At 43.6% G+C, this 26,089-nt stretch overlaps 1 protein-coding gene across 1 annotated transcript in view; it reads left to right on the forward strand.

Moving 5' to 3' along the window:
• Positions 1-13,061: 13,061 nt before the first annotated feature.
• The window catches only part of LOC120041964 (protein LYRIC-like), a 35,441-nt gene continuing 22,413 nt past the window's right edge, over positions 13,062-26,089 (forward strand). Inside the window, exons 1-3 of the mRNA XM_038986839.1 lie at positions 13,062-13,513; positions 13,944-14,033; positions 23,293-23,377. Coding sequence (XP_038842767.1) covers positions 13,166-13,513; positions 13,944-14,033; positions 23,293-23,377 — 523 coding nt within the window. The 5' untranslated portion in view covers positions 13,062-13,165. The remainder of the gene's footprint in view (positions 13,514-13,943; positions 14,034-23,292; positions 23,378-26,089) is intronic.

Raw genomic sequence — 26,089 nt, forward strand, 5'->3', positions numbered from 1 at the left:
AGTTCACCCATCCATCTGCAGTTCACCCATCCATGTACAGTTCACCCATCCATCTGCAGTTCACCCATCCATCTGCAGTTCACCCATCCATCTACAGTTCACCCATCCATCTGCAGTTCACCCATCCATCTGCAGTTCACCCAGTTCACCCATCCATCTGCAGTTCACCCATCCATCTGCAGTTCACCCATCCATCTACAGTTCACCCATCCATCTACAGTTCACCCAGTTCACCCATCCATCTGCAGTTCACCCATCCATCTGCAGTTCACCCAGTTCACCCATCCATCTGCAGTTCACCCATCCATCTGCAGTTCACCCATCCATCTACAGTTCACCCATCCATCTACAGTTCACCCATCCATCTACAGTTCACCCATCCATGTACAGTTCACCCATCCATCTGCAGTTCACCCATCCATCTGCAGTTCACCCATCCATCTACAGTTCACCCATCCATCTGCAGTTCACCCATCCATCTGCAGTTCACCCATCCATCTGCAGTTCAGCCATTCACCCAGTTCACCCATCCATCTGCAGTTCATCCATTGACAGACAGCTTCATCCATTCCAGAACCATCTGCACCTCCTCCACATGTGTCATCGATCTCTCTGTGTAAGGGAGGTAGGGTGAAGCAGGGGTGAAGCAGGGGGTCATTTCAGCTAAACCAAATTGAAGCTCATTTACTTTATTTCTAAAAAGCAAATTGGAGAACAGCAAAAACAAGCTAAATTGACTCCATCCATTACCACCTTGGCTGCTGTAGCTCCATTCACCTCAGTCAATAGGGGACTTAACATTCTACAAAACACATCATTCAGTAATTAGCTGCTACACACTAGCTCAGCACAGAGATTAAAACTCTAGTCTAGTTTCATGTCAAGTCAAACATCAGTTACCTAGCCAAAGACATCTTAACTCTGCACTGTTTTGAGAAAAAGTTCCCTGCAGCTGTGTGCGCTCTTCATAAAGCCAGCCAGCCAGCCAGCCATACAAACAGCCTTCCCTCCCGCTCCCTGGCCTCCGCATGGGTCCTAAAGGCATCCCTAATACCCATTAAACTGCATTTGCCTTTTACTGGGGATTGGAATGATTTTAGTAGCCTATTTGAAATTGTTGGCGTTAAACTAGGGTATGTCTGCCTTACCCCATTGACGCCCCTGGGGTGAAGATAAAGAGTGCATCCCAAATGCACTCTATTCCCTACATGGGGCACTGCATAGGGCACTACATAGAGAACTACATAGAGAACTACATAGGGCACTACATAGGGAACTACATAGGGCACTACATAGGGAACTACATAGAGAACGACATAGGGCACTACATAGGGAACTACATAGGGCACTACATAGGGAACTACATAGGGCACTACATAGGGCACTACATAGGGAACTACATAGAGAACTACATAGGGCACTACATAGGGAACTACATAGGGAATTGGGTGCCATTTGGGACACAAGCAACATTTGTCACCAGGAATCAGGACTTGTCTGTACACATCCAGGCCTATTCCAGCTCAACCAGACAGGCCTATTCCAGCTCAACCAGACAGGCCTATTCCAGCTCAACCAGACAGGCCTATTCCAGCTCAACCAGACAGGCCTATTCCAGCTCAACCAGACAGGCCTATTCCAGCTCAACCAGACAGGCCTATTCCAGCTCAACCAGACAGGCCTATTCCAGCTCAACCAGACAGGCCTATTCCAGCTCAACCAGACAGTAGATCATCGTTCTCCAGCCTCCTCTGGCGGTTTTCACCTTTCATCACCGGCCTGACTGAGTGGGACGGTATCCCCACTGCCACAGACAGACTGGATCGCTTTAGACGGAGCAGGCACCTCCTTAGATGCTCTCCTTCTGGACTCCTTTTTTGCTTGCTGTAAAAGGACAAGAGAAGATTTCACCCGAACAGTCATAGACATGGAGGCTTCAGTTTAGTATTACAGACCCTGTACAGTAGTATAGTTTAGTATATAGGCCCACACTGTCATCTTGAATTACACTGATTCATTAAACTACCCATGTTATATAGGCTACTAGTCTATGGTTTAGATGAGTACTGAGTAGACAAAACAACAAGTTATATATGATAATCCCACCACTCCTGTTTTATACTGATTGTCAGGACATTGTCAAGAGACTGGTTTCATTGATTATGACAATCATCATCTGATTGTCAGGAGACTACCCATTTGGTATGGACATACAGTGAGGCCTATATCGTGGCAGGACCGCCAGTGGTTAGGTCCAGAGCTGGTGAGGGTCTGCTTCCCACACTGGGTCCCTGTGGTCACCATCATCCTCTTCTCCTTCTGAATACCCTCCAGCCCTTTACCTGAAGAAGAGGAAGAATCCACCTTTCAGCAGGACAATAACCAAAAACACAAGGCCAAATCTACACTGGAGTTGCTTACCAAGAAGACAGTGAATGTTCCTGAGTGGCTGAGTTACAGTTTTGACTTAAATCGACTTGAAAATCTATGGAAAGACCTGAAATGGTTGTCTAGCAATGATCATCAACCAATTTGACAGAGCTCGAAGAATTTAGACAATAATAAAATGGGTAAATGTTGCACAATCCAGGTGTGGAAAGATCTTAAAGACTTACCCAGAAAGACTCACAGCTGTAATCACTGTCAAAGGTGATTCTACAAAGTATTGATTCAGGGGTGTGAATATTTATGTAAATGAGATATTTCTGTATTTCAATAAATTTGCAACAATTTCTAAAAACATGTTTTCATTTTGTCATTATGGGGTATTGTGTGTAGATGGGTGAGAAAAATAATATATTTCATCCATTTTAAATTAAGGTTGTAACATGTACTTTGCTGACTAGGTAAATCGCAGAGAAGTAGGGGATTACATATCAATTACAAGGTGGCAAAACTAGTGAGATTATTACCTTGTGTAGTTTGACTGTAGTGTACAACAGAATGGGGCATTGAGAGACTGACCCTTTGTAACAGATGTGGATTGAAACAATGTTAACCACACAGTTCATATGTGCCATCTCACCACACTGGTGTGAAGATTATTCTGCATACAGTATTACTTATTATTGACCCGTTTTTATCCAATATATTTACACCAAATTGCCGCTGTTCACCATGACAATAAACGGATACATGATTCACTCACTGCCTCAATAAAAAAAGTATCGGTAAACTACAGCAGGTTTATACAGCAGTATAATAGACAAGCTACAAGATAGCAGCTACCCAACCCAACCTGCGTATTTTTCAGCTTTAAATCCAGAATATTTTCCACAATCACGACACTTCTTACTGTTGATAGTAGAAAGAGCAGCCTCGGCGTCTGTATTGGTGAGCCATGTTGACTCGGTTTCTCGGGTCCAGCTTTCATGATACCTCGGTTCGATTATTGTGTCGGACCGGCTTCCTCCACAACCCATCAGAATATCATCCACTGCACCGCTCGCTTCAAAGTGTCAATTTTTACTGACACACAGCTGTCCACGATCTACGCACCGTGCGCTTTGCAGCACCGCATAGCTCACAGAATGGTTAGTGCTATCCCAGCCTAGTCTCATACACCAGACGTAACATAGTAAACGTAAATCCGGGATACTAAAATTATACTGAACAACAACAAAAAACTAAACATGTAAAGTGTTGGTCCCATTTTTCATGAGCAGAAATAAAAGTTCGCAGAAATTTGTCAAACGCAAAAACAACGTGTTACTCTCAAATTTAGTGAACAAATTTGTTTATATCCCTGTTAGTGAGCATTTATCCTTTGCCAAGATAATCAATCCACCTGACAGGTGTAGCATATCGAGAAGCTGATTAAACAGCATTATCATTACACAGGTGCACCTTGTTCTGGGGACAATAAAAGGCCACTAAAATGTGCAGTTTTGTCACACAACACAATGCAACAGATGTCTCAAGTTTTGAGGGAGCGTGCAATTGTCATGCTGACTGCAGGAATGTCCACCAGAGCTGTTGCCAGAGAATTTAATGTTGATTTCTCTACCATAAGCCACCTCCAATGTCGTGTTAGAGAATTTGGCAGTACGTCCAACCGGCCTCACAACTCCAGACCACGTGGAACCACACCAAACCGGGACCTCCACATCCGGCTTTTTAACCTGCAGGATCGTCTGAGACCAGCCACCCAGACAGCTGATGAATCTGAGGAGTATTTCTGTCTGTAATAAAGCCCTTTTGTGGGGAAAACAAATTTTGATTGGCTAGGCCTTTCACCCCAGTGGGTGGTCCAGTCTCCCAAGTGAGTGGACCTATGCCCTCCTAGGCCCACCCTTGGGGCTGCACCCCTGCCTAGTTATGTGAAATTAGGGCCTAATGAATTTATTTAAATTGACTGATTTCCTTATGTGAACTGAAAATTAGTAAAATCGTTGAAATTGTTGCATATTGCATTGATATTTTTGTTTAGTATAGTATGATATGTTACATTTGGTATGGTTACATATAGTGCGAACATCTGGCAACCCAAAAGTTGCGAGTTCGAATCTTATCAAGGACAACTTTAGCATTTTAGCTAATTAGCAACTTTTCAACTACTTACTACTTTTTAGCTACTTTGCAACTATTTAGAATGTTAGCTAACCCTTCCCCTAAACCTTTAACCTAACTTCTAACCTTAACCCTAACCCTTTAACCTAACTTCTAACCTTAACCCTAACCCTTAGCCTAGCTAACGTTAGCCACCTAACCCCTAGCCTAGCTAACGTTAGCCACCTAACCCTTAACCTAGCTAACGTTAGCCACCTAACCCTTAGCCTAGCTAACGTTAGCCACCTAACCCTTAGCCTAGCTAACGTTAGCCACCTAACCCTTAGCCTAGCTAACGTTAGCCACCTAACCCTTAGCCTAGCTAACGTTAGCCACCTAACTAGAATTCGTAACATATCATAACATACGTATCATAACATGTAAAGCGAACGTCTAGCAACCCGAAGGTTGCGAGTTCAAATCTTATCAGGGATAAATGTAGCATTTTAGCTAATTATCCACCTAGATAGAATTCATAACATATAAATGTTTTCAATTTGTAACATATAGTACGTTTTGCGAATTCCTAACATTTTACTTTTTGTAAATTCGTAACATATAATACGAATTGTAATTCATAACATACCAAACGAAATTGGTGATGGACATCCACAAATTAATCCATACCATAAGACATTTAATACATCATAATAGATGAGGTGTCTCGGATTTACATACAGAATAGTCTCGGATTTACATACAGAATAGTCTCGGATTTACATACAGAATAGTCTCGGATTTACATTCAGAATAGTCTCGGATTTACATACAGAATAGTCTCGGATTTAATACAGAATAGTCTCGGATTTACATTCAGAATAGTCTCGGATTTACATACAGAATAGTCTCGGATTTAATACAGAATAGTCTCGGATTTACATACAGAATAGTCTCGGATTTACAAACAGAATAGTCTCGGATTTAATACAGAATAGTCTCGGATTTACATACAGAATAGTCTCGGATTTACATACAGAATAGTCTCGGATTTAATACAGAATAGTCTCGGATTTACATACAGAATAGTCTCGGATTTACATACAGAATAGTCTCGGATTTACATACAGAATAGTCTCGGATTTACATACAGAATAGTCTCGGATTTACATACAGAATAGTCTCGGATTTACATACAGAATAGTCTCGGATTTACATACAGAATAGTCTCGGATTTACATACAGAATAGTCTCGGATTTACATACAGAATAGTCTCGGATTTACATACAGAATAGTCTCGGATTTACATACAGAATAGTCTCGGATTTACAAACAGAATAGTCTCGGATTTAATACAGAATAGTCTCGGATTTAATACAGAATAGTCTCGGATTTACAAACAGAATAGTCTCGGATTTACATTCAGAATAGAAATACATGCTCTGAGACCAGTTGACTATCCGGGTCCCTGGGGCATCCCTACCCTAAACTCTTACCCTAACATAACCCTTACCTAACCCTTGACCATTTTACATTTTAACATCAACGGGGATGTCCCAATGATCCCAGATAGTAAGGACCCTCACATAATCTGTCAAAATCATTAATTATGTAACGGACTCATTAGACACAGGCCAAATTCTAAATGTTACTGCAATTGAATCACAAAAAACCTCTTCTGAGATTGCTTGAAAGGCAGATCGTTTCCTCAATGTTTATCACATGCTGACCAGACCGGACATGTCGCGTGCTCGATAAATGTAGAAATCCATGTTATTCAATTATTGCACCCACACTGCTCGCGCGCACCAACGAGCGTCTGCGTTGCCAAGGGCTAAAATAGAAATCAGTTCTATTCCTGACGCAGATCGCGCTGCAAGTCCTGCCTCTCCCATCTCCTCATTGGTTTATAGAAGCAGGTACCCACGTGCCATCTCCCCATTGGTTATACCCATGTGGGTGATTGAAAGACACATTTTTTTGCCGGTTGTCGTGGTAATACTATGAAAGTGTAGATGCCAATCACCATATAAGGGGCGGCAGCGTAGCCTAGTGGTTAGAGTGTTGGACTAGTAACCGAAAGGTTGCAAGATTGAATCCCCGAGCTGACAAGGTACAAATCTGTCGTTCTGCCCCTGAACAAGGCAGTTCACCCACTGTTCCTAGGCCGTCATTGAAAATAAGAATTTGTTCTTAACTGACTTGCCTAGTTAAATAAAGGTAAAATAAATTTAAAAAATAAACAGTATTAAAGCCATGATAGTATTACAGAAAATACTCCCATCAATATTAGAAGCGCTGCTGTCCAGGTGCTTGTTGGATTCAGACCTCACAGTTTGTTGGACATAATAAACGGCTCTCTATCCACCGGATGTGTACCAAACTCACTAAAAGTGGCAGTAATAAAGCCTCTCTTGAAAAAGCCAAACCTTGACCCAGAAAATATAAAATCGGCCTATATCGAATCTTCCATTCCTCTCAAAAAGTTTAGAAAAAGCTGTTGCGCAACAACTCACTGCCTTCCTGAAGACAAACAATGTATACGAAATGCTTCAGTCTGGTTTTAGACCCCATCATAGCACTGAGACTGCACTTGTGAAGGTGGTAAATGACCTTTTAATGGCGTCAGACCGAGGCTCTGCATCTGTCCTCGTGCTACTAGACCTTAGTGCTGCCTTTGATACCATCGATCACCACATTCTTTTGGAGAGATTGGAAACCCAAATTGGTCTACACGGACAAGTTCTGGCCTGGTTTAGATCTTATCTGTCGGAAAGATATCAGTTTGTCTCTGTGAATGGTTTGTCCTCTGACAAATCAACTGTACATTTCGGTGTTCCTCAAGGTTCCGTTTTAGGACCACTATTGTTTTCACTATATATTTTACCTCTTGGGGATGTCATTCGAAAACATAATGTTAACTTTCACTGCTATGCGGATGACACACAGCTGTACATTTCAATGAAACATGGTGAAGCCCCAAAATTGACCTCGCTAGAAGCCTGTGTTTCAGACATAAGGAAGTGGATGGCTGAAAACTTTCTACTTTTAATCTCGGACAAAACAGAGATGCTTGTTCTAGGTCCCAAGAAACAAAGAGATCTTCTGTTAAATCTGACAATTAATCTTGATGGTTGTAAAGTCGTCTCAAATAAAACTGTGAAGGACCTCGGCGTTACTCTGGACCCTGATCTCTCTTTTGACGAACATATCAAGACTGTTTCAAGGACAGCTTTTTTCCATCTACGTAACATTGCAAAAAATAACTGTCCAAAAATGATGCAGAAAAATTAATCCATGCTTTTGTTACTTCTACGTTAGACTACTGCAATGCTCTACTTTCCGGCTACCCGGATAAAGCACTAAATAAACTTCAGTTAGTGCTAAATACGGCTGCTAGAATCCTGACTAGAACCAAAAAATTTGATCTGGAGGCAGGGCTTTCTCCTATAGATCTCCATTTTTATGGAATGGTCTGCCTACCCATGTGAGAGACGCAGACTCGGTCTCAACCTTTAAGTCTTTATTGAAGACTCATCTCTTCAGTAGGTCCTATGATTGAGTGTAGTCTGGCCCAGGAGTGTGAAGGTGAACGGAAAGGCTCTGGAGCAACGAACCGCCCTTGCTGTCTCTGCCTGGCCGGTTCCCCTCTCTCCACTGGGATTCTCTGCCTCTAACCCTATTACAGGGGCTGAGTCACTGGCTTACTGGTGCTCTTCCATCCCGTCCCTAGGAGGGGTGCGTCACTTGAGTGGGTTGAGTCACTGACGTGATCTTCCTGTCTGGGTTGGCGCCCCCCCTTGGTTTGTGCTGTGGTGGAGATCTTTGTGGGCTATACTCGGCCTTGTCTCAGGATGGTAAGTTGGTGGTTGAAGATATCCCTCTAGTGGTGTGGGGGCTGTGCTTTGGCAAAATGGGTGGGGTTATATCCTTCCTGTTTGGCCCTGTCCGGGGGTATCATCGGATGGGGCCACAGTGTCTCCTGACCCCTCCTGTCTCAGCCTCCAGTATTTATGCTGCATTAGTTTATGTGTCGGGGGGCTAGGGTTAGTTTGTTATATCTGGAGTACTTCTGTCTTATCCGGTGTCCTGTGTGAATTTAAGTATGCTCTCTCTAATTCTCTCTTTCTCTCTCTCTCTCGGAGGACCTGAGCCCTAGGACCATGCCTCAGGACGACCTGACATGATGACTCATTGCTGTCCCCAGTCCACCTGGCCGTGCTGCTGCTCCAGTATCAACTGTTCTGCCTGCGGCTATGGAACCCTGACCTGTTCACCTGACATGCTACCTGTCCCAGACCTGCTGTTTTCAACTCTCTAGAGACCGCAGGAGCGGTAGAGATACTCTTAATGATCGGCTATGAAAAGCCAACTGACATTTACTCCTGAGGTGCTGACTTGTTGCACCCTCGACAACTACTGTGATTATTATTATTTGACCCTGCTGGTCATCTATGAACATTTGAACATCTTGGCCATGTTCCGTTATAATCTCCACACAGCACAGCCAGAAGAGGAATGGCCACCCCTCATAGCCTGGTTCCTCTCTAGGTTTCTTCCTAGGTTTTGGCCTTTCCAAAGTTTTTCCTAGCCACAGTGCTTCTACACCTGCATTGCTTGCTGTTTGGGGTTTTAGGCTGGGTTTCTGTACAGTACTTTGAGATATCAGCTGATCTAAGAAGGGCTTTATAAATAAATTTGATTTGATTTGATCAGGTGTTGAATAATATAAGGGATCAGGTGTTTAATAATATAAGGGCTGGAAACCATTACAGACTACAAAGGGAAGCACAGCCGAGAGCTGCCCAGTGACACGAACCTATCAGTCAAGCTAAACAACTTCTATGCTCGCTTCGAGGCAAATAACACTGAAACATGCACCAGCTGTTAAGTATCTGGAGCATCAGCATTTGTGGGTTTGATTACAGGCTCAAAATGGCCAGAAACAAAGAACTTTCTTCTGAAACTTGTCAATCTATTCTTGTTCTGAGAAATGAAGGCTATTCCATATGAGAAATTGCCAAGGAACTGAAGATCTCGTACAACGCTGTGGACTACTCCCTTCACAGAACAGCGCCAACTGGCTCTAACCAGAATATAAAGTGGAGTGGGAGGCCCCAGTGCACAACTGAGCAAGAGGACAAGTACATTAGAGTGTCTAGTTTGAGAAACAGACGCCTCACAAGTCCTCAACTGGCAGCTTCATTAAATAGTACCCGCAAAACACCAGTCTCAACGTCAACAGTGAAGAGGCGACTCCGGGATGCTGGCCTTCTAGGCAGAGTTGCAAAGAAAAAGCCATATCTCAGACTGGCCAATAAAAAGAAAAGATTAAGATGGGCAAAAGAACACAGACCCTGGACAGAGGAAGATTGGAAAGAAGTGTTATGGACAGACAAATCTGAGATTGAGGTGTTCGGATCACAAAGAAGAACATTCGTGAGATGCAGAAAAAATGTAAAGATGCTGGAGGACTGCTTGACGCCATCTGTCAAGCATGGTGGAGGCAATGGGATGGCCTGGGGGTGCTTTGGTGGTGGTAAAGTGGGAGATTTATACAGGATAAAATGGATCTTAAAGAAGGAAGGCTATCACTCCATTTTTGCAACGCCATGCCATACCCTGTGGACGGCGCTTAATTGGAGACAATTTCCTCCTACAACAGGATAATGACCCAAAGCACAGCTCCAAACTATGTAATAACTATTTAGGGAAGAAGGAGTCAGCTGGTATTCTGTCTGTAATGGAGTGGCCAGCACAGTCACCCGGATCTCAACCCTATTGAGCTGTTGTGAGAGCAGCTTGACCGTATGGTACGTAAGAAGTGCCCATCAATCCAATTCAACTTGTGGGATGGAGGATTCTTTGACGAAAGCAAAGTTTAAAGGACACAATTATTAATTCATTTAAAAATCATTATTTATAACCATGTCAACGTCTTGACTATATTTCCTATTCAATTTGCAACTCATTTCATGTCTGTTTTCATGTAAAACAAGGACCTTTCTAAGTGACCCCAAACTGTTGAACGGCAGTGTATATATTTGTTTACATTGTTTGCAAACTGATATGTGACATGTATTAATGCCAAAATAGCATTCAAAACAGGCAAGCCCCCAAACAATATGGGGCTCAAAACATGACTGAAGAATAGTAACAGCCATACAGTAGAACATATGGCTGAAACTTAGCAAAGTAACAGGAAGTAATTAATGGTAATGACGTATTATTACACAGCATGTAAACTCACCAATAAATTCCCCCTGAACTTACATTTTGATGCAAGTACAATCACACATTGGTGTTACTGTCGACAATAAAAAAGTCCTCAAATGTGCATCTTCTCCCTTCGGAAGACTCTGACCTGAGTGGGCGGGTGCAGTACCCAGATGCACATTTCCAAGCGCTCTGATTGGTTTGGAATGGCAGGGCTCTGATGGGTGAGGGATAACTTAGGTAGGCTGAGCAGCCAAACAAACATGACCTTTAAGGGAGTAGAGCTACGGGGCACAGAAGAAGAGCTACGGGGCACAGGAGAAGAGCTACGGGGCACAGGAGAAGGGCTACGGGGCACAGGAGAAGAGCTACGGGGCACAGGAGAAGAGCTACGGGGCACAGGAGAAGGGCTACGGGGCACAGGAGAAGGGCTACGGGGAACAGGAGAAGGACTGTGGGGCAAAGGGCTACTTGAAGGTGATTTGGCCATTTCCAAAAAAACATGCTCACTTGCCCCCATCCATTCCATTGATTGTTAGCTGAAGTTTATCGTGGCTATTTAAAGAACTCAACCATGGATTACAGTTTATTTTGGCCCAAAGACTACTTTCAGGGTGAGGAACCATCTAACATCAAGATGTAAAATAGTGAACTACTCCTTTAACACACACACTCTTCTCTGCACATTTCCAGCCCCATCAATTATCAGATCGATTCATCTCGCATTAGTGCCTGTGTCGGCGTGTTTTGCACCGGGTGAAAGTTGATTGCATTCGTTTTGGAACTGGGCTGCTTCCCGGGCTTGAGTCAGTTGTCCCATTCCATTCAAAGCCAACAGTGAAGTCGACTCAAAACAAAGTGATGTAGGAACACGTGGAGTAATGAGTGGCATTCTGTGTTTTGCAAAAGTGATGGCGTTTGAGCTTTATCTGCCTTTCCAATGAAAACGAATTAGAAAATTCAAACATTTATTTTATGGAAAAGAGATGTTGTAGGTTTCTGGACGATGCACCATGCTGCTTTTTTTGACCGAGCGACACAGATTACTGTTCGATTTAACAAGGCGCTCTTTAAAAAAAATGTTTTTATTAACAAATCAATACAGGAAGTACATGGGGGAACACAAGTATATATACAAATGACAATTGGGCTTGGGGCGGGGTTGGGGGCGGGGCTAGGGGGTACAATATCACATTAGACAAGGGGCATACACAGCTTTTTTGTTAGTAGAGTATTTGTCTTAAAATATTGTTAAATGTATTTTTGTAATGTAAGAAAATGTGGTGTTTTGTTTGTAAATTTACATATGAATATGAAATTTGTCCAAAAGAATAATGAAATTAATTACATAAAATTGTTTCAACTTATTTCTATCATAGGTAAAGAATCCAAGCAGTACATCTCTCCACAATAGTGTAAAATCTTTATAAATGTGTTCAATTATAAATCTACTGATGTCTTGCCACAGTTTTCTTACATGAATACAAGGCAAAAACAGAAGCAACACTGTTTCTGGGTGGTCATTACAAAAGGAGCAATTTGAGTTGATGTTTTCCTTAAACTTCTTCATATAGTGGTTGGCAGGATAATATTTATGAATCATTTTAAAGGAAACTTCCTTCATTTTGTTAACAAGTAGGTATGTGTGTGGCAACATCCAAACCTTTCCCCAACAGATAATATCAATTGAACCGTTCTGATAAGGCATGAGATAAGGGTATAGATACAACATCCTCGTATCGCTCTGTTGAATGGACCAAAAGAGAACCACATCTTTCCTACTGATGAGTCAACAGGGTTAATATGACAGGGAATGTTTGTTCTGAGGGTCTTAACGCGTTCCTGAATAATAAAGCAACACCTGACGGAATGGCATCTAAAACAATTGCAAAATCTTTAGGTGTTTCAGGGATCTTGTAAAGTGATCAGAATTCCTTATAACTAAGTTGTTTTTTTAAAACTCTGCATTTACAAGTTGGCTCACCAATATGATATTATTTCGGAACCAATATTCTCAAAACAAATAAGTATTTTATACAATATATCCCGATTTTATCAGGGCGCTCCCCCCGCTTTCTCTCGATTACGTAACTGGCCTTTTCCTGGTGCCCCGCCGCCCGCCCCGCCGCCTCCGCCCACCCCGTCGTCCGCACCGCCGCCCACCCCGTCTTCCGCCCCGCCGCCCACCCCGTCTTCCGCCCCGCCGCCCGCCCCGCCCCGCCGCCCGCCCCGCCGCCTCCGCCCACCCCGTCGTCCGCACCGCCGCCCGCCCCGCCGCCTCCGCCCACCCCGTCGTCCGCACCGCCGCCCGCCCCGCCGCCTCCGCCCACCCCGTCGTCCGCACCGCCGCCCTGTAAACAGCTTGTCAGACCGTCCAAGCCCCTCCCCCAGCTAGCAGCGGTAGCTAACAAGTTAGTGGTGCTAGCAGTGGCTAAGCTACATGCTAGCTGGCGCTTTGAGAAGATGGCAACGGACTGGCAAGCTTCAGCTATAGAGCAAGCCGAATTGATATCCAGTCGTCTCAGAGAGCTGTTATCCACCGGGGAGGGATATATCCGATCGGAGTTTGGGGTGGAATTGGGCCTGACGCCTGAGCTGTACCCGTCATGGGTGATTCTCTCCACGGCGGTGGTTGGGCTGCTGGTGCTGCTGGTTCTGTCGTGGGCCGCGGTCTGTGGCGGACTCTTCGGTGGGAAAAAGCTAGGAGCTCCGGTTACACAAGACAGTGGTGATTCCCCCAAGGCCCAAGTGAATAAGATTGTGAAGCCCGAGGCACAAAATAAAAAGACTAAAAAGAAATCTACTGAAAAGGTAGCTTCACATATAGCTAACTAGCTAGTTGTAAATGGTCATTGTCGTGGCACTGGCAAACTTCCATTCAGCTGAGTTTTGTGTTGTTGGCCGTCTAGCTAGCTGAATATCGAAACCATTTCTAAGATTTTGCTTTGTTTTGAAAGTTTACCTTGCAGATAGCTCTCTTCGTTAGTATGAGTCATCGTATTCTCATGTGATGTTAGTTAGCTATCAATTCCATGTGAATCATAAATTACCTAGCTAGTACTAGCTTTGCAAGTTTAACTAGCTAGCCAATTTAGCTAGTTTGCGTAGTAAGCTCCCTGGCTGGTTAACCATAGCTTGTCTGATCACCGTCAGCCTGCCAGATGTCTTGGTTTATCATGTTATTTGTCACTCACACGGCTTCAGTAATAGTTCAATTTGTCGTTTCTCTCTCGGCCAACAGAAGGCTCAGTATAATGGACGAACAGTGCCAGAGCCTCAGGAGGAAGTGAGAGAAGAGATTACCAAACCTTCCCCAGAGATTAAAACTGAGGTTTGTACCTAACAATAACACATTTTTAAGTCTTCTGAAAGTGTATTTTGGATGACAAGGGGGAATGTATTTGTCATCCAATTCCAAAAGGCTAAGCGATCCTTGCACCTGCAAATCAGCATCTGTAGCAGTTAGAGTTGATGAAAGCCCTGTCTCCACAGTAGTTAGAGTTGATGAAAGCCCTGTCTCCACAGTAGTTAGTTGATGAAAGCCCTGTCTCCACAGTAGTTAGTTGATGAAAGCCCTGTCTCCACAGTAGTTAGTTGATGAAAGCCCTGTATCCACAGTAGTTAGTTGATGAAAGCCCTGTCTCCACAGTAGTTAGTTGATGAAAGCCCTGTCTCCACAGTAGTTAGTTGATGAAAGCCCTGTTTCCACAGTAGTTAGTTGATGAAAGCCCTGTCTCCACGGTAGTTAGTTGATGAAAGCCCTGTCTCCACAGTAGTTAGAGTTGATGAAAGCCCTGTCTCCACAGTAGTTAGTTGATGAAAGCCCTGTCTCCACAGTAGTTAGTTGATGAAAGCCCTGTTTCCACAGTAGTTAGTTGATGAAAGCCCTGTCTCCACGGTAGTTAGTTGATGAAAGCCCTGTCTCCACGGTAGTTAGTTGATGAAAGCCCTGTCTCCACAGTAGTTAGTTGATGAAAGCCCTGTCTCCACAGTAGTTAGTTGATGAAAGCCCTGTCTCTACAGTAGTTAGAGTTGATGAAAGCCCTGTCTCCACAGCAGTTAGTTGAGGAAAGCCCTGTCTCCACAGTAGTTAGTTGACGAAAGCCCTGTCTCCACAGTAGTTAGTTGACGAAAGCCCTGTCTCCACAGTAGTTAGTTGATGAAAGCCCTGTCTCCACAGTAGTTAGTTGATGAAAGCCCTGTCTCTACAGTAGTTAGAGTTGATGAAAGCCCTGTCTCTACAGTAGTTAGTTGATGAAAGCCCTGTCTCCACAGTAGTTAGAGTTGATGAAAGCCCTGTCTCCACAGTAGTTAGAGTTGATGAAAGCCCTGTCTCCACAGTAGTTAGTTGATGAAAGCCCTGTCTCCACAGTAGTTAGTTGATGAAAGCCCTGTCTCCACAGTAGTTAGTTGATGAAAGCCCTGTATCCACAGTAGTTAGTTGATGAAAGCCCTGTCTCCACAGTAGTTAGTTGATGAAAGCCCTGTCTCCACAGTAGTTAGTTGATGAAAGCCCTGTTTCCACAGTAGTTAGTTGATGAAAGCCCTGTCTCCACGGTAGTTAGTTGATGAAAGCCCTGTCTCCACAGTAGTTAGAGTTGATGAAAGCCCTGTCTCCACAGTAGTTAGTTGATGAAAGCCCTGTCTCCACAGTAGTTAGTTGATGAAAGCCCTGTTTCCACAGTAGTTAGTTGATGAAAGCCCTGTCTCCACGGTAGTTAGTTGATGAAAGCCCTGTCTCCACAGTAGTTAGTTGATGAAAGCCCTGTCTCCACAGTAGTTAGTTGATGAAAGCCCTGTCTCCACAGTAGTTAGTTGATGAAAGCCCTGTCTCTACAGTAGTTAGAGTTGATGAAAGCCCTGTCTCCACAGCAGTTAGTTGAGGAAAGCCCTGTCTCCACAGTAGTTAGTTGACGAAAGCCCTGTCTCCACAGTAGTTAGTTGATGAAAGCCCTGTCTCCACAGTAGTTAGTTGATGAAAGCCCTGTCTCCACAGTAGTTAGTTGATGAAAGCCCTGTCTCTACAGTAGTTAGAGTTGATGAAAGCCCTGTCTCTACAGTAGTTAGTTGATGAAAGCCCTGTCTCTACAGTAGTTAGTTGATGAAAGCCCTGTCTCCACAGTAGTTAGTTGATGAAAGCCCTGTCTCCACAGTAGTTAGTTGATGAAAGCCCTGTCTCCACAGTAGTTAGTTGACGAAAGCCCTGTCTCCACAGTAGTTAGTTGACGAAAGCCCTGTCTCCACAGTAGTTAGTTGACGAAAGCCCTGTCTCCACAGTAGTTAGTTGATGAAAGCCCTGTCTCCACAGTAGTTAGTTGATGAAAGCCCTGTTTCCACAGTAGTTAGTTGATGAAAGCCCTGTCTCCACAGTAGTTAGTGGATGAAAGCCCTGTCTCCACAGTAGTTAGTTGATGAAAGCCCTGTCTCTACAGTAGTTAGTTGATGAAAGCCCTGTCTCTACAGTAGTTAGTTGATGAAAGCCCTGTCTCCACAGTAGTTAGAGTTGATGAAAGCCCTGTCTCTACAGTAGTTAGTTGATGAAAGCCCTGTCTCCACAGTAGTTAGTTGATGAAAGCCCTGTCTCCACAGTAGTTAGTTGATGAAAGCCCTGTTTCCACAGTAGTTAGTTGATGAAAGCCCTGTCTCCACGGTAGTTAGTTGATGAAAGCCCTGTCTCCACAGTAGTTAGAGTTGATGAAAGCCCTGTCTCCACAGTAGTTAGTTGATGAAAGCCCTGTCTCCACAGTAGTTAGTTGATGAAAGCCCTGTTTCCACAGTAGTTAGTTGATGAAAGCCCTGTCTCCACGGTAGTTAGTTGATGAAAGCCCTGTCTCCACAGTAGTTAGTTGATGAAAGCCCTGTCTCCACAGTAGTTAGTTGATGAAAGCCCTGTCTCCACAGTAGTTAGTTGATGAAAGCCCTGTCTCTACAGTAGTTAGAGTTGATGAAAGCCCTGTCTCCACAGCAGTTAGTTGAGGAAAGCCCTGTCTCCACAGTAGTTAGTTGACGAAAGCCCTGTCTCCACAGTAGTTAGTTGATGAAAGCCCTGTCTCCACAGTAGTTAGTTGATGAAAGCCCTGTCTCCACAGTAGTTAGTTGATGAAAGCCCTGTCTCTACAGTAGTTAGAGTTGATGAAAGCCCTGTCTCTACAGTAGTTAGTTGATGAAAGCCCTGTCTCTACAGTAGTTAGTTGATGAAAGCCCTGTATCCACAGTAGTTAGTTGATGAAAGCCCTGTCTCCACAGTAGTTAGTTGATGAAAGTCCTGTCTCCACAGTAGTTAGTAGATGAAAGCCCTGTTTCCACAGTAGTTAGTTGATGAAAGCCCTGTCTCCACAGTAGTTAGTGGATGAAAGCCCTGTCTCCACAGTAGTTAGTTGATGAAAGCCCTGTCTCTACAGTAGTTAGTTGATGAAAGCCCTGTCTCCACAGTAGTTAGAGTTGATGAAAGCCCTGTCTCTACAGTAGTTAGTTGATGAAAGCCCTGTCTCCACAGTAGTTAGTTGATGAAAGCCCTGTCTCCACAGTAGTTAGTTGATGAAAGCCCTGTTTCCACAGTAGTTAGTTGATGAAAGCCCTGTCTCCACGGTAGTTAGTTGATGAAAGCCCTGTCTCCACAGTAGTTAGAGTTGATGAAAGCCCTGTCTCCACAGTAGTTAGTTGATGAAAGCCCTGTCTCCACAGCAGTTAGTTGAGGAAAGCCCTGTCTCCACAGTAGTTAGTTGACGAAAGCCCTGTCTCCACAGTAGTTAGTTGATGAAAGCCCTGTCTCCACAGTAGTTAGTTGATGAAAGCCCTGTTTCCACAGTAGTTAGTTGATGAAAGCCCTGTCTCCACGGTAGTTAGTTGATGAAAGCCCTGTCTCCACAGTAGTTAGAGTTGATGAAAGCCCTGTCTCCACAGTAGTTAGTTGATGAAAGCCCTGTCTCCACAGTAGTTAGTTGATGAAAGCCCTGTCTCTACAGTAGTTAGAGTTGATGAAAGCCCTGTCTCCACAGTAGTTAGTTGATGAAAGCCCTGTCTCCACAGTAGTTAGTTGATGAAAGCCCTGTTTCCACAGTAGTTAGTTGATGAAAGCCCTGTCTCCACGGTAGTTAGTTGATGAAAGCCCTGTCTCCACAGTAGTTAGAGTTGATGAAAGCCCTGTCTCCACAGCAGTTAGTTGAGGAAAGCCCTGTCTCCACAGTAGTTAGTTGACGAAAGCCCTGTCTCCACAGTAGTTAGTTGATGAAAGCCCTGTCTCCACAGTAGTTAGTTGATGAAAGCCCTGTCTCCACAGTAGTTAGTTGATGAAAGCCCTGTCTCTACAGTAGTTAGAGTTGATGAAAGCCCTGTCTCTACAGTAGTTAGTTGATGAAAGCCCTGTCTCTACAGTAGTTAGTTGATGAAAGCCCTGTATCCACAGTAGTTAGTTGATGAAAGCCCTGTCTCCACAGTAGTTAGTTGATGAAAGTCCTGTCTCCACAGTAGTTAGTAGATGAAAGCCCTGTTTCCACAGTAGTTAGTTGATGAAAGCCCTGTCTCCACAGTAGTTAGTGGATGAAAGCCCTGTCTCCACAGTAGTTAGTTGATGAAAGCCCTGTCTCTACAGTAGTTAGTTGATGAAAGCCCTGTCTCCACAGTAGTTAGAGTTGATGAAAGCCCTGTCTCTACAGTAGTTAGTTGATGAAAGCCCTGTCTCTACAGTAGTTAGTTGATGAAAGCCCTGTCTCCACAGTAGTTAGTTGATGAAAGCCCTGTCTCCACAGTAGTTAGTTGATGAAAGCCCTGTCTCCACAGTAGTTAGTTGAAGAAAGCCCTGTCTCCACAGCAGTTAGTTGAGGAAAGCCCTGTCTCCACAGTAGTTAGTTGATGAAAGCCCTGTCTCCACAGTAGTTAGTTGATGAAAGCCCTGTCTCCACAGTAGTTAGTTGATGAAAGCCCTGTCTCTACAGTAGTTAGTTGATGAAAGCCCTGTCTCCACAGTAGTTAGAGTTGATGAAAGCCCTGTATCCACAGTAGTTAGTTGATGAAAGCCCTGTCTCTACAGTAGTTAGTTGATGAAAGCCCTGTCTCCACAGTAGTTAGTTGATGAAAGCCCTGTCTCTACAGTAGTTAGTTGATGAAAGCCCTGTCTCCACAGTAGTTAGAGTTGATGAAAGCCCTGTCTCTACAGTAGTTAGTTGATGAAAGCCCTGTCTCTACAGTAGTTAGTTGATGAAAGCCCTGTATCCACAGTAGTTAGTTGATGAAAGCCCTGTCTCCACAGTAGTTAGTTGACGAAAGCCCTGTCTCCACAGTAGTTAGTTGACGAAAGCCCTGTCTCCACAGTAGTTAGTTGACGAAAGCCCTGTCTCCACAGTAGTTAGTTGATGAAAGCCCTGTCTCCACAGTAGTTAGTTGATGAAAGCCCTGTTTCCACAGTAGTTAGTTGATGAAAGCCCTGTCTCCACAGTAGTTAGTGGATGAAAGCCCTGTCTCCACAGTAGTTAGTTGATGAAAGCCCTGTCTCTACAGTAGTTAGTTGATGAAAGCCCTGTCTCCACAGTAGTTAGAGTTGATGAAAGCCCTGTCTCTACAGTAGTTAGTTGATGAAAGCCCTGTCTCCACAGTAGTTAGTTGATGAAAGCCCTGTCTCCACAGTAGTTAGTTGATGAAAGCCCTGTTTCCACAGTAGTTAGTTGATGAAAGCCCTGTCTCCACGGTAGTTAGTTGATGAAAGCCCTGTCTCCACAGTAGTTAGAGTTGATGAAAGCCCTGTCTCCACAGTAGTTAGTTGATGAAAGCCCTGTCTCCACAGTAGTTAGTTGATGAAAGCCCTGTCTCTACAGTAGTTAGAGTTGATGAAAGCCCTGTCTCCACAGCAGTTAGTTGATGAAAGCCCTGTCTCCACAGTAGTTAGTTGACGAAAGCCCTGTCTCCACAGTAGTTAGTTGATGAAAGCCCTGTCTCCACAGTAGTTAGTTGATGAAAGCCCTGTCTCCACAGTAGTTAGTTGATGAAAGCCCTGTCTCTACAGTAGTTAGTTGATGAAAGCCCTGTCTCTACAGTAGTTAGTTGATGAAAGCCCTGTCTCTACAGTAGTTAGTTGATGAAAGCCCTGTATCCACAGTAGTTAGTTGATGAAAGCCCTGTCTCTACAGTAGTTAGTTGATGAAAGCCCTGTCTCCACAGTAGTTAGTTGATGAAAGCCCTGTCTCCACAGTAGTTAGTTGACGAAAGCCCTGTTTCCACGGTAGTTAGTTGATGAAAGCCCTGTCTCCACGGTAGTTAGTTGATGAAAGCCCTGTCTCCACAGTAGTTAGAGTTGATGAAAGCCCTGTCTCCACAGTAGTTAGTTGATGAAAGCCCTGTCTCCACAGTAGTTAGTTGATGAAAGCCCTGTCTCTACAGTAGTTAGAGTTGATGAAAGCCCTGTCTCTACAGTAGTTAGTTGATGAAAGCCCTGTCTCTACAGTAGTTAGTTGATGAAAGCCCTGTATCCACAGTAGTTAGTTGATGAAAGCCCTGTCTCCACAGTAGTTAGTTGATGAAAGTCCTGTCTCCACAGTAGTTAGTAGATGAAAGCCCTGTTTCCACAGTAGTTAGTTGATGAAAGCCCTGTCTCCACAGTAGTTAGTGGATGAAAGCCCTGTCTCCACAGTAGTTAGTTGATGAAAGCCCTGTCTCTACAGTAGTTAGTTGATGAAAGCCCTGTCTCCACAGTAGTTAGTTGATGAAAGCCCTGTCTCCACAGTAGTTAGTTGATGAAAGCCCTGTTTCCACAGTAGTTAGTTGATGAAAGCCCTGTCTCCACGGTAGTTAGTTGATGAAAGCCCTGTCTCCACAGTAGTTAGAGTTGATGAAAGCCCTGTCTCCACAGTAGTTAGTTGATGAAAGCCCTGTCTCCACAGCAGTTAGTTGAGGAAAGCCCTATCTCCACAGTAGTTAGTTGACGAAAGCCCTGTCTCCACAGTAGTTAGTTGACGAAAGCCCTGTCTCCACAGTAGTTAGTTGATGAAAGCCCTGTTTCCACAGTAGTTAGTTGATGAAAGCCCTGTCTCCACGGTAGTTAGTTGATGAAAGCCCTGTCTCCACAGTAGTTAGAGTTGATGAAAGCCCTGTCTCCACAGTAGTTAGTTGATGAAAGCCCTGTCTCTACAGTAGTTAGTTGATGAAAGCCCTGTCTCCACAGTAGTTAGAGTTGATGAAAGCCCTGTATCCACAGTAGTTAGTTGATGAAAGCCCTGTCTCTACAGTAGTTAGTTGATGAAAGCCCTGTCTCCACAGTAGTTAGTGGATGAAAGCCCTGTCTCCACAGTAGTTAGTGGATGAAAGCCCTGTCTCCACAGTAGTTAGTTGATGAAAGCCCTGTCTCTACAGTAGTTAGTTGATGAAAGCCCTGTCTCCACAGTAGTTAGAGTTGATGAAAGCCCTGTCTCTACAGTAGTTAGTTGATGAAAGCCCTGTCTCCACAGTAGTTAGTTGATGAAAGCCCTGTCTCCACAGTAGTTAGTTGATGAAAGCCCTGTCTCCACAGTAGTTAGTTGATGAAAGCCCTGTCTCCACAGCAGTTAGTTGAGGAAAGCCCTGTCTCCACAGTAGTTAGTTGACGAAAGCCCTGTCTCCACAGTAGTTAGTTGATGAAAGCCCTGTCTCCACAGTAGTTAGTTGATGAAAGCCCTGTCTCCACAGTAGTTAGTTGATGAAAGCCCTGTCTCTACAGTAGTTAGTTGATGAAAGCCCTGTCTCCACAGTAGTTAGAGTTGATGAAAGCCCTGTATCCACAGTAGTTAGTTGATGAAAGCCCTGTCTCTACAGTAGTTAGTTGATGAAAGCCCTGTCTCCACAGTAGTTAGTTGATGAAAGCCCTGTCTCCACAGTAGTTAGAGTTGATGAAAGCCCTGTCTCTACAGTAGTTAGTTGATGAAAGCCCTGTCTCTACAGTAGTTAGTTGATGAAAGCCCTGTATCCACAGTAGTTAGTTGATGAAAGCCCTGTCTCCACTGTAGTTAGTTGATGAAAGCCCTGTCTCCACAGTAGTTAGTTGATGAAAGCCCTGTCTCCACAGTAGTTAGTTGATGAAAGCCCTGTCTCCACAGTAGTTAGTTGATGAAAGCCCTGTCTCCACAGTAGTTAGTTGATGAAAGCCCTGTATCCACAGTAGTTAGTTGATGAAAGCCCTGTATCCACAGTAGGTAGTTGATGAAAGCCCTGTCTCTACAGTAGTTAGAGTTGATGAAAGCCCTGTCTCTACAGTAGTTAGAGTTGATGAAAGCCCTGTCTCCACAGTAGTTAGAGTTGATGAAAGCCCTGTCTCCACAGTAGTTAGTTGATGAAAGCCCTGTCTCCACAGTAGTTAGTTGATGAAAGCCCTGTCTCCACAGTAGTTAGTTGATGAAAGCCCTGTCTCCACAGTAGTTAGTTGATGAAAGCCCTGTCTCCACAGTAGTTAGTTGATGAAAGCCCTGTCTCCACAGTAGTTAGTTGATGAAAGCCCTGTATCCACAGTAGTTAGTTGATGAAAGCCCTGTCTCTACAGTAGTTAGTTGATGAAAGCCCTGTCTCCACAGTAGTTAGTTGATGAAAGCCCTGTCTCCACAGTAGTTAGTTGATGAAAGCCCTGTCTCTACAGTAGTTAGTTGATGAAAGCCCTGTCTCCACAGTAGTTAGTTGATGAAAGCCCTGTCTCCACAGTAGTTAGAGTTGATGAAAGCCCTGTCTCTACAGTAGTTAGTTGATGAAAGCCCTGTCTCTACAGTAGTTAGTTGATGAAAGCCCTGTATCCACAGTAGTTAGTTGATGAAAGCCCTGTCTCCACTGTAGTTAGTTGATGAAAGCCCTGTCTCCACAGTAGTTAGTTGATGAAAGCCCTGTCTCCACAGTAGTTAGTTGATGAAAGCCCTGTCTCCACAGTAGTTAGTTGATGAAAGCCCTGTCTCCACAGTAGTTAGTTGATGAAAGCCCTGTATCCACAGTAGTTAGTTGATGAAAGCCCTGTCTCTACAGTAGTTAGTTGATGAAAGCCCTGTCTCCACAGTAGTTAGTTGATGAAAGCCCTGTCTCCACAGTAGTTAGTTGATGAAAGCCCTGTCTCTACAGTAGTTAGTTGATGAAAGCCCTGTCTCCACAGTAGTTAGTTGATGAAAGCCCTGTCTCCACAGTAGTTAGTTGATGAAAGCCCTGTATCCACAGTAGTTAGTTGATGAAAGCCCTGTATCCACAGTAGTTAGTTGATGAAAGCCCTGTATCCACAGTAGTTAGTTGATGAAAGCCCTGTCTCCACAGTAGTTAGTTGATGAAAGCCCTGTATCCACAGTAGTTAGTTGATGAAAGCCCTGTCTCTACAGTAGTTAGTTGATGAAAGCCCTGTCTCCACAGTAGTTAGTTGATGAAAGCCCTGTCTCCACAGTAGTTAGTTGATGAAAGCCCTGTCTCCATATTGTAATGAATGCATTGCTTTGTGCCGAGAAGGAGACACGGTGGCTCCAACACAGCACCCCCATCATTCATCTAGTGTGTATATATATAAAGCATTTCAATACACCCATTACCAGTGAATGAGCAGAAGGACTACTGTTGCTTGCACTTTTTAAAAGTTTGACTTTTTGTTGTCTTTAATAATTGAATAGGTGAAGAAAACCAAGAAGAAAGACAAACCCGAGGTGAAACCAGCCAAGAGGGTTTCTGCTGGCGATGGCAAAGAGCTTGATGATGGTATGACCTTTAACCCCTGTATGAACCTGTCACCTTGGTTGACTTCTTTATACCCTTGTAGCTAAATGTATCCTGAGGAATGCTACTGATTTCATTCAGACTGTGCAGTCCGAAGACCCTTGTATAAGGCCACAATGGCACTGTTAGGGGATTAGGCAGTGACTCACAGGACGCGTCTCAAATGGCACCCTATTCGCTACATAGTGCACTATATGGGGACTAGGGTGTAATTTGGGACGCGTCCCTAGTGTCCAACTGAACTTGCTTAGTCAGCTGGGTGAGAGGTTATGACTAATGGTCCTGGTCCAGTTCAGGAGTTCCAAACTCCATCTGGAAAGTGGCCGTTGTTTGGCCCAATCTGTTGCTTAATCATTCAGCGCGTTATGTCAAGATCACAGATTTTAGAGAAACAACAAACGTCGGTACATATAAGTGTCTTATATCGCCTGAAAGCTTAAATTCGTGTTCATATAACGGCACTGTCCAATTTACAGTAGCTATTACTGCAAAAAAAATGCCATGCTATTGTTTGAGGAGAGCTCCTAACAACAAAAGTTTTCACCGAGGTAGGTTTGATAAATTCACCTCTGAAGGTGAAATGTGTACTTACATTCTGAAATCTTGCTCTGATTTATCATCCAAAGGGTCCCAGAGATAACATGAAGTGTCGTTTTGTTAGATAAAATAATTGTTCATATCCTAAAAAGGTCCATATAGCAGAAGCACAATCAACTTTTTTTCCCCACTCGTTCAATTTGCAAAGAAGGGAGTCTGTGAAAATCTCAGCCTAAACGTTGTTTGAATGAGTCAAATCACGTTCGTATCTATTCCTCAGAGATCCTAGAAGGTAACAAGACTTCACTATTTCATTAGAAGTGTAGTATATCCTATAGGACACCATATTTGGTCAGTGAGCGACGCCTTCATGGCACGCCGATGACGCGGGCAGCAATCACTTGAACGACCAGCTTTGTCAAATAAGCACCAATCAGGGGTCAAACAAAGCTAGCTAGATAGCCAATGAGCTGGGCTTTACGGGAGTACCCGGAAACCATGAATATGTCATAAAATGTAGCTACCAACCTTGTACGACAGCAAGCCTTTTCATTTTGGACCAAAATTATAAGAATATTCAGAGTTATGAAAACTGGTTGTTTTGCAAATGTTGAACTTATATGGCTACTAATAATGGGAAAGCTAAATCAAAGTCCAAGTATACAGATTTGACGATATTCTTGCAGAAAAATTTAATATGAATGCGAATGTCTCCTTCACGATTTGCCCAAATGTACCCGTGGACTTCATATAAAGTCTTGAGGATCAGTCATACTCTAAGTTATCCATCTGAAACATTGCACATACACTGCTGCCATCTTGTGGACACTATCAGAATTACAACCAGAGTGACGGCTATAACAGTGACCTTTCTCTTGCATTTCGAAGATGGTGGTTAAAAAAAACACTGGTTGTTTTTAAAATATTTTTTATATTTTCTTCTACCAGATTTTTTGTGTTATATTCCCCTACATTCAATTCACATTTCCACAAACTTCAATGTGTTTCCTTTCAAATGGTACCAATAATATGCATATCCTTGCTTCAGGGCCTGAGCTACAGGCAGTTAGATTTGGGTATGTCATTTAGGTGAAAATTGGGGGAAAAGGGGCTGTCCCTAAGAAGTTTTTAATGATTGATGTCATTTGACCTTGATCTTTGTAACATCAAGCTGTGTATAAACTTCCATGTTGGCCAAGCAGTAATTAAGGCTATGCAACTATCTGTATGATGACATTCATTAAAACCTTTAAAAATCATCTTTTACATTAAGAGATGTATAAAGGTGGTCAAGGGGGGGGTGATGTTTCCCATAGATGCTGATCTTGGATCAGGTCAGGTCATTTCCATGTAAACGGACAACCAACATGACAAATGAAAGCTATGATAGTTTGTATTTGTGAGAAATTAAAGTGTTAAATTATACTGTGCATTCGTAAAGTATTCAGACCCCTTCCCTCTTCCACATTTTGTTACTTTACAGGCTTATTTTAAAATAAATATATAAAAATCATTTATATATATATAAATGTTAAAACATTTCTAAAAACCTGTTTTCGCTTTGTCATTACGGGGTATTATGTGTAGATTAATGATTTTTATATATATATATTACTTATTTACGTAAGTATTCAGACCCTTTGCTATGAGACTCGAAATCGAGCTCAGGTGCATCCTGTTTCCATTGATCATCCTTGAGATGTTTCTACAACTTGCTTGGAGTCCACCTGTGGTATAAGGCCTCACAGTTGACAGTGCATATCAGAGCAAAAACCAAGCTATGAGGTCGAAGGAATTGTCCGTAGAGCTCTGAGACAGGATTGTGTCGAGGCACCGATCTGAATGCCAAGCATCATGTCTGGAGGAAACCTGGTACCATCCCTACGGTGAAGCATGGTGGTGGCAGCATCATGCTGTGGGGATGTTTTTCAGCGGCAGGGACTGGGAGACTAGTCAGGATCGAGGGAAAGATGAACGGAGCAAATTACAGAGAGATCCTTGATGAAAACATCCTTCAGAGCGCTCAGGACCTCAGACTGGGGCGAAGGTTCACCTTCCAACAGGACAACGATCCTAAGCACACAGCCAAGACAACTCAAGAGTGGCTTCGGGACAAGTCTCTGAATGTCCTTGAGTGGCCCAGCCAGAGCCCGGACT

The sequence above is a fragment of the Salvelinus namaycush genome, unplaced genomic scaffold, assembly GCF_016432855.1.
Source record: "Salvelinus namaycush isolate Seneca unplaced genomic scaffold, SaNama_1.0 Scaffold594, whole genome shotgun sequence".
Lineage (NCBI taxonomy): Eukaryota > Metazoa > Chordata > Actinopteri > Salmoniformes > Salmonidae > Salvelinus > Salvelinus namaycush.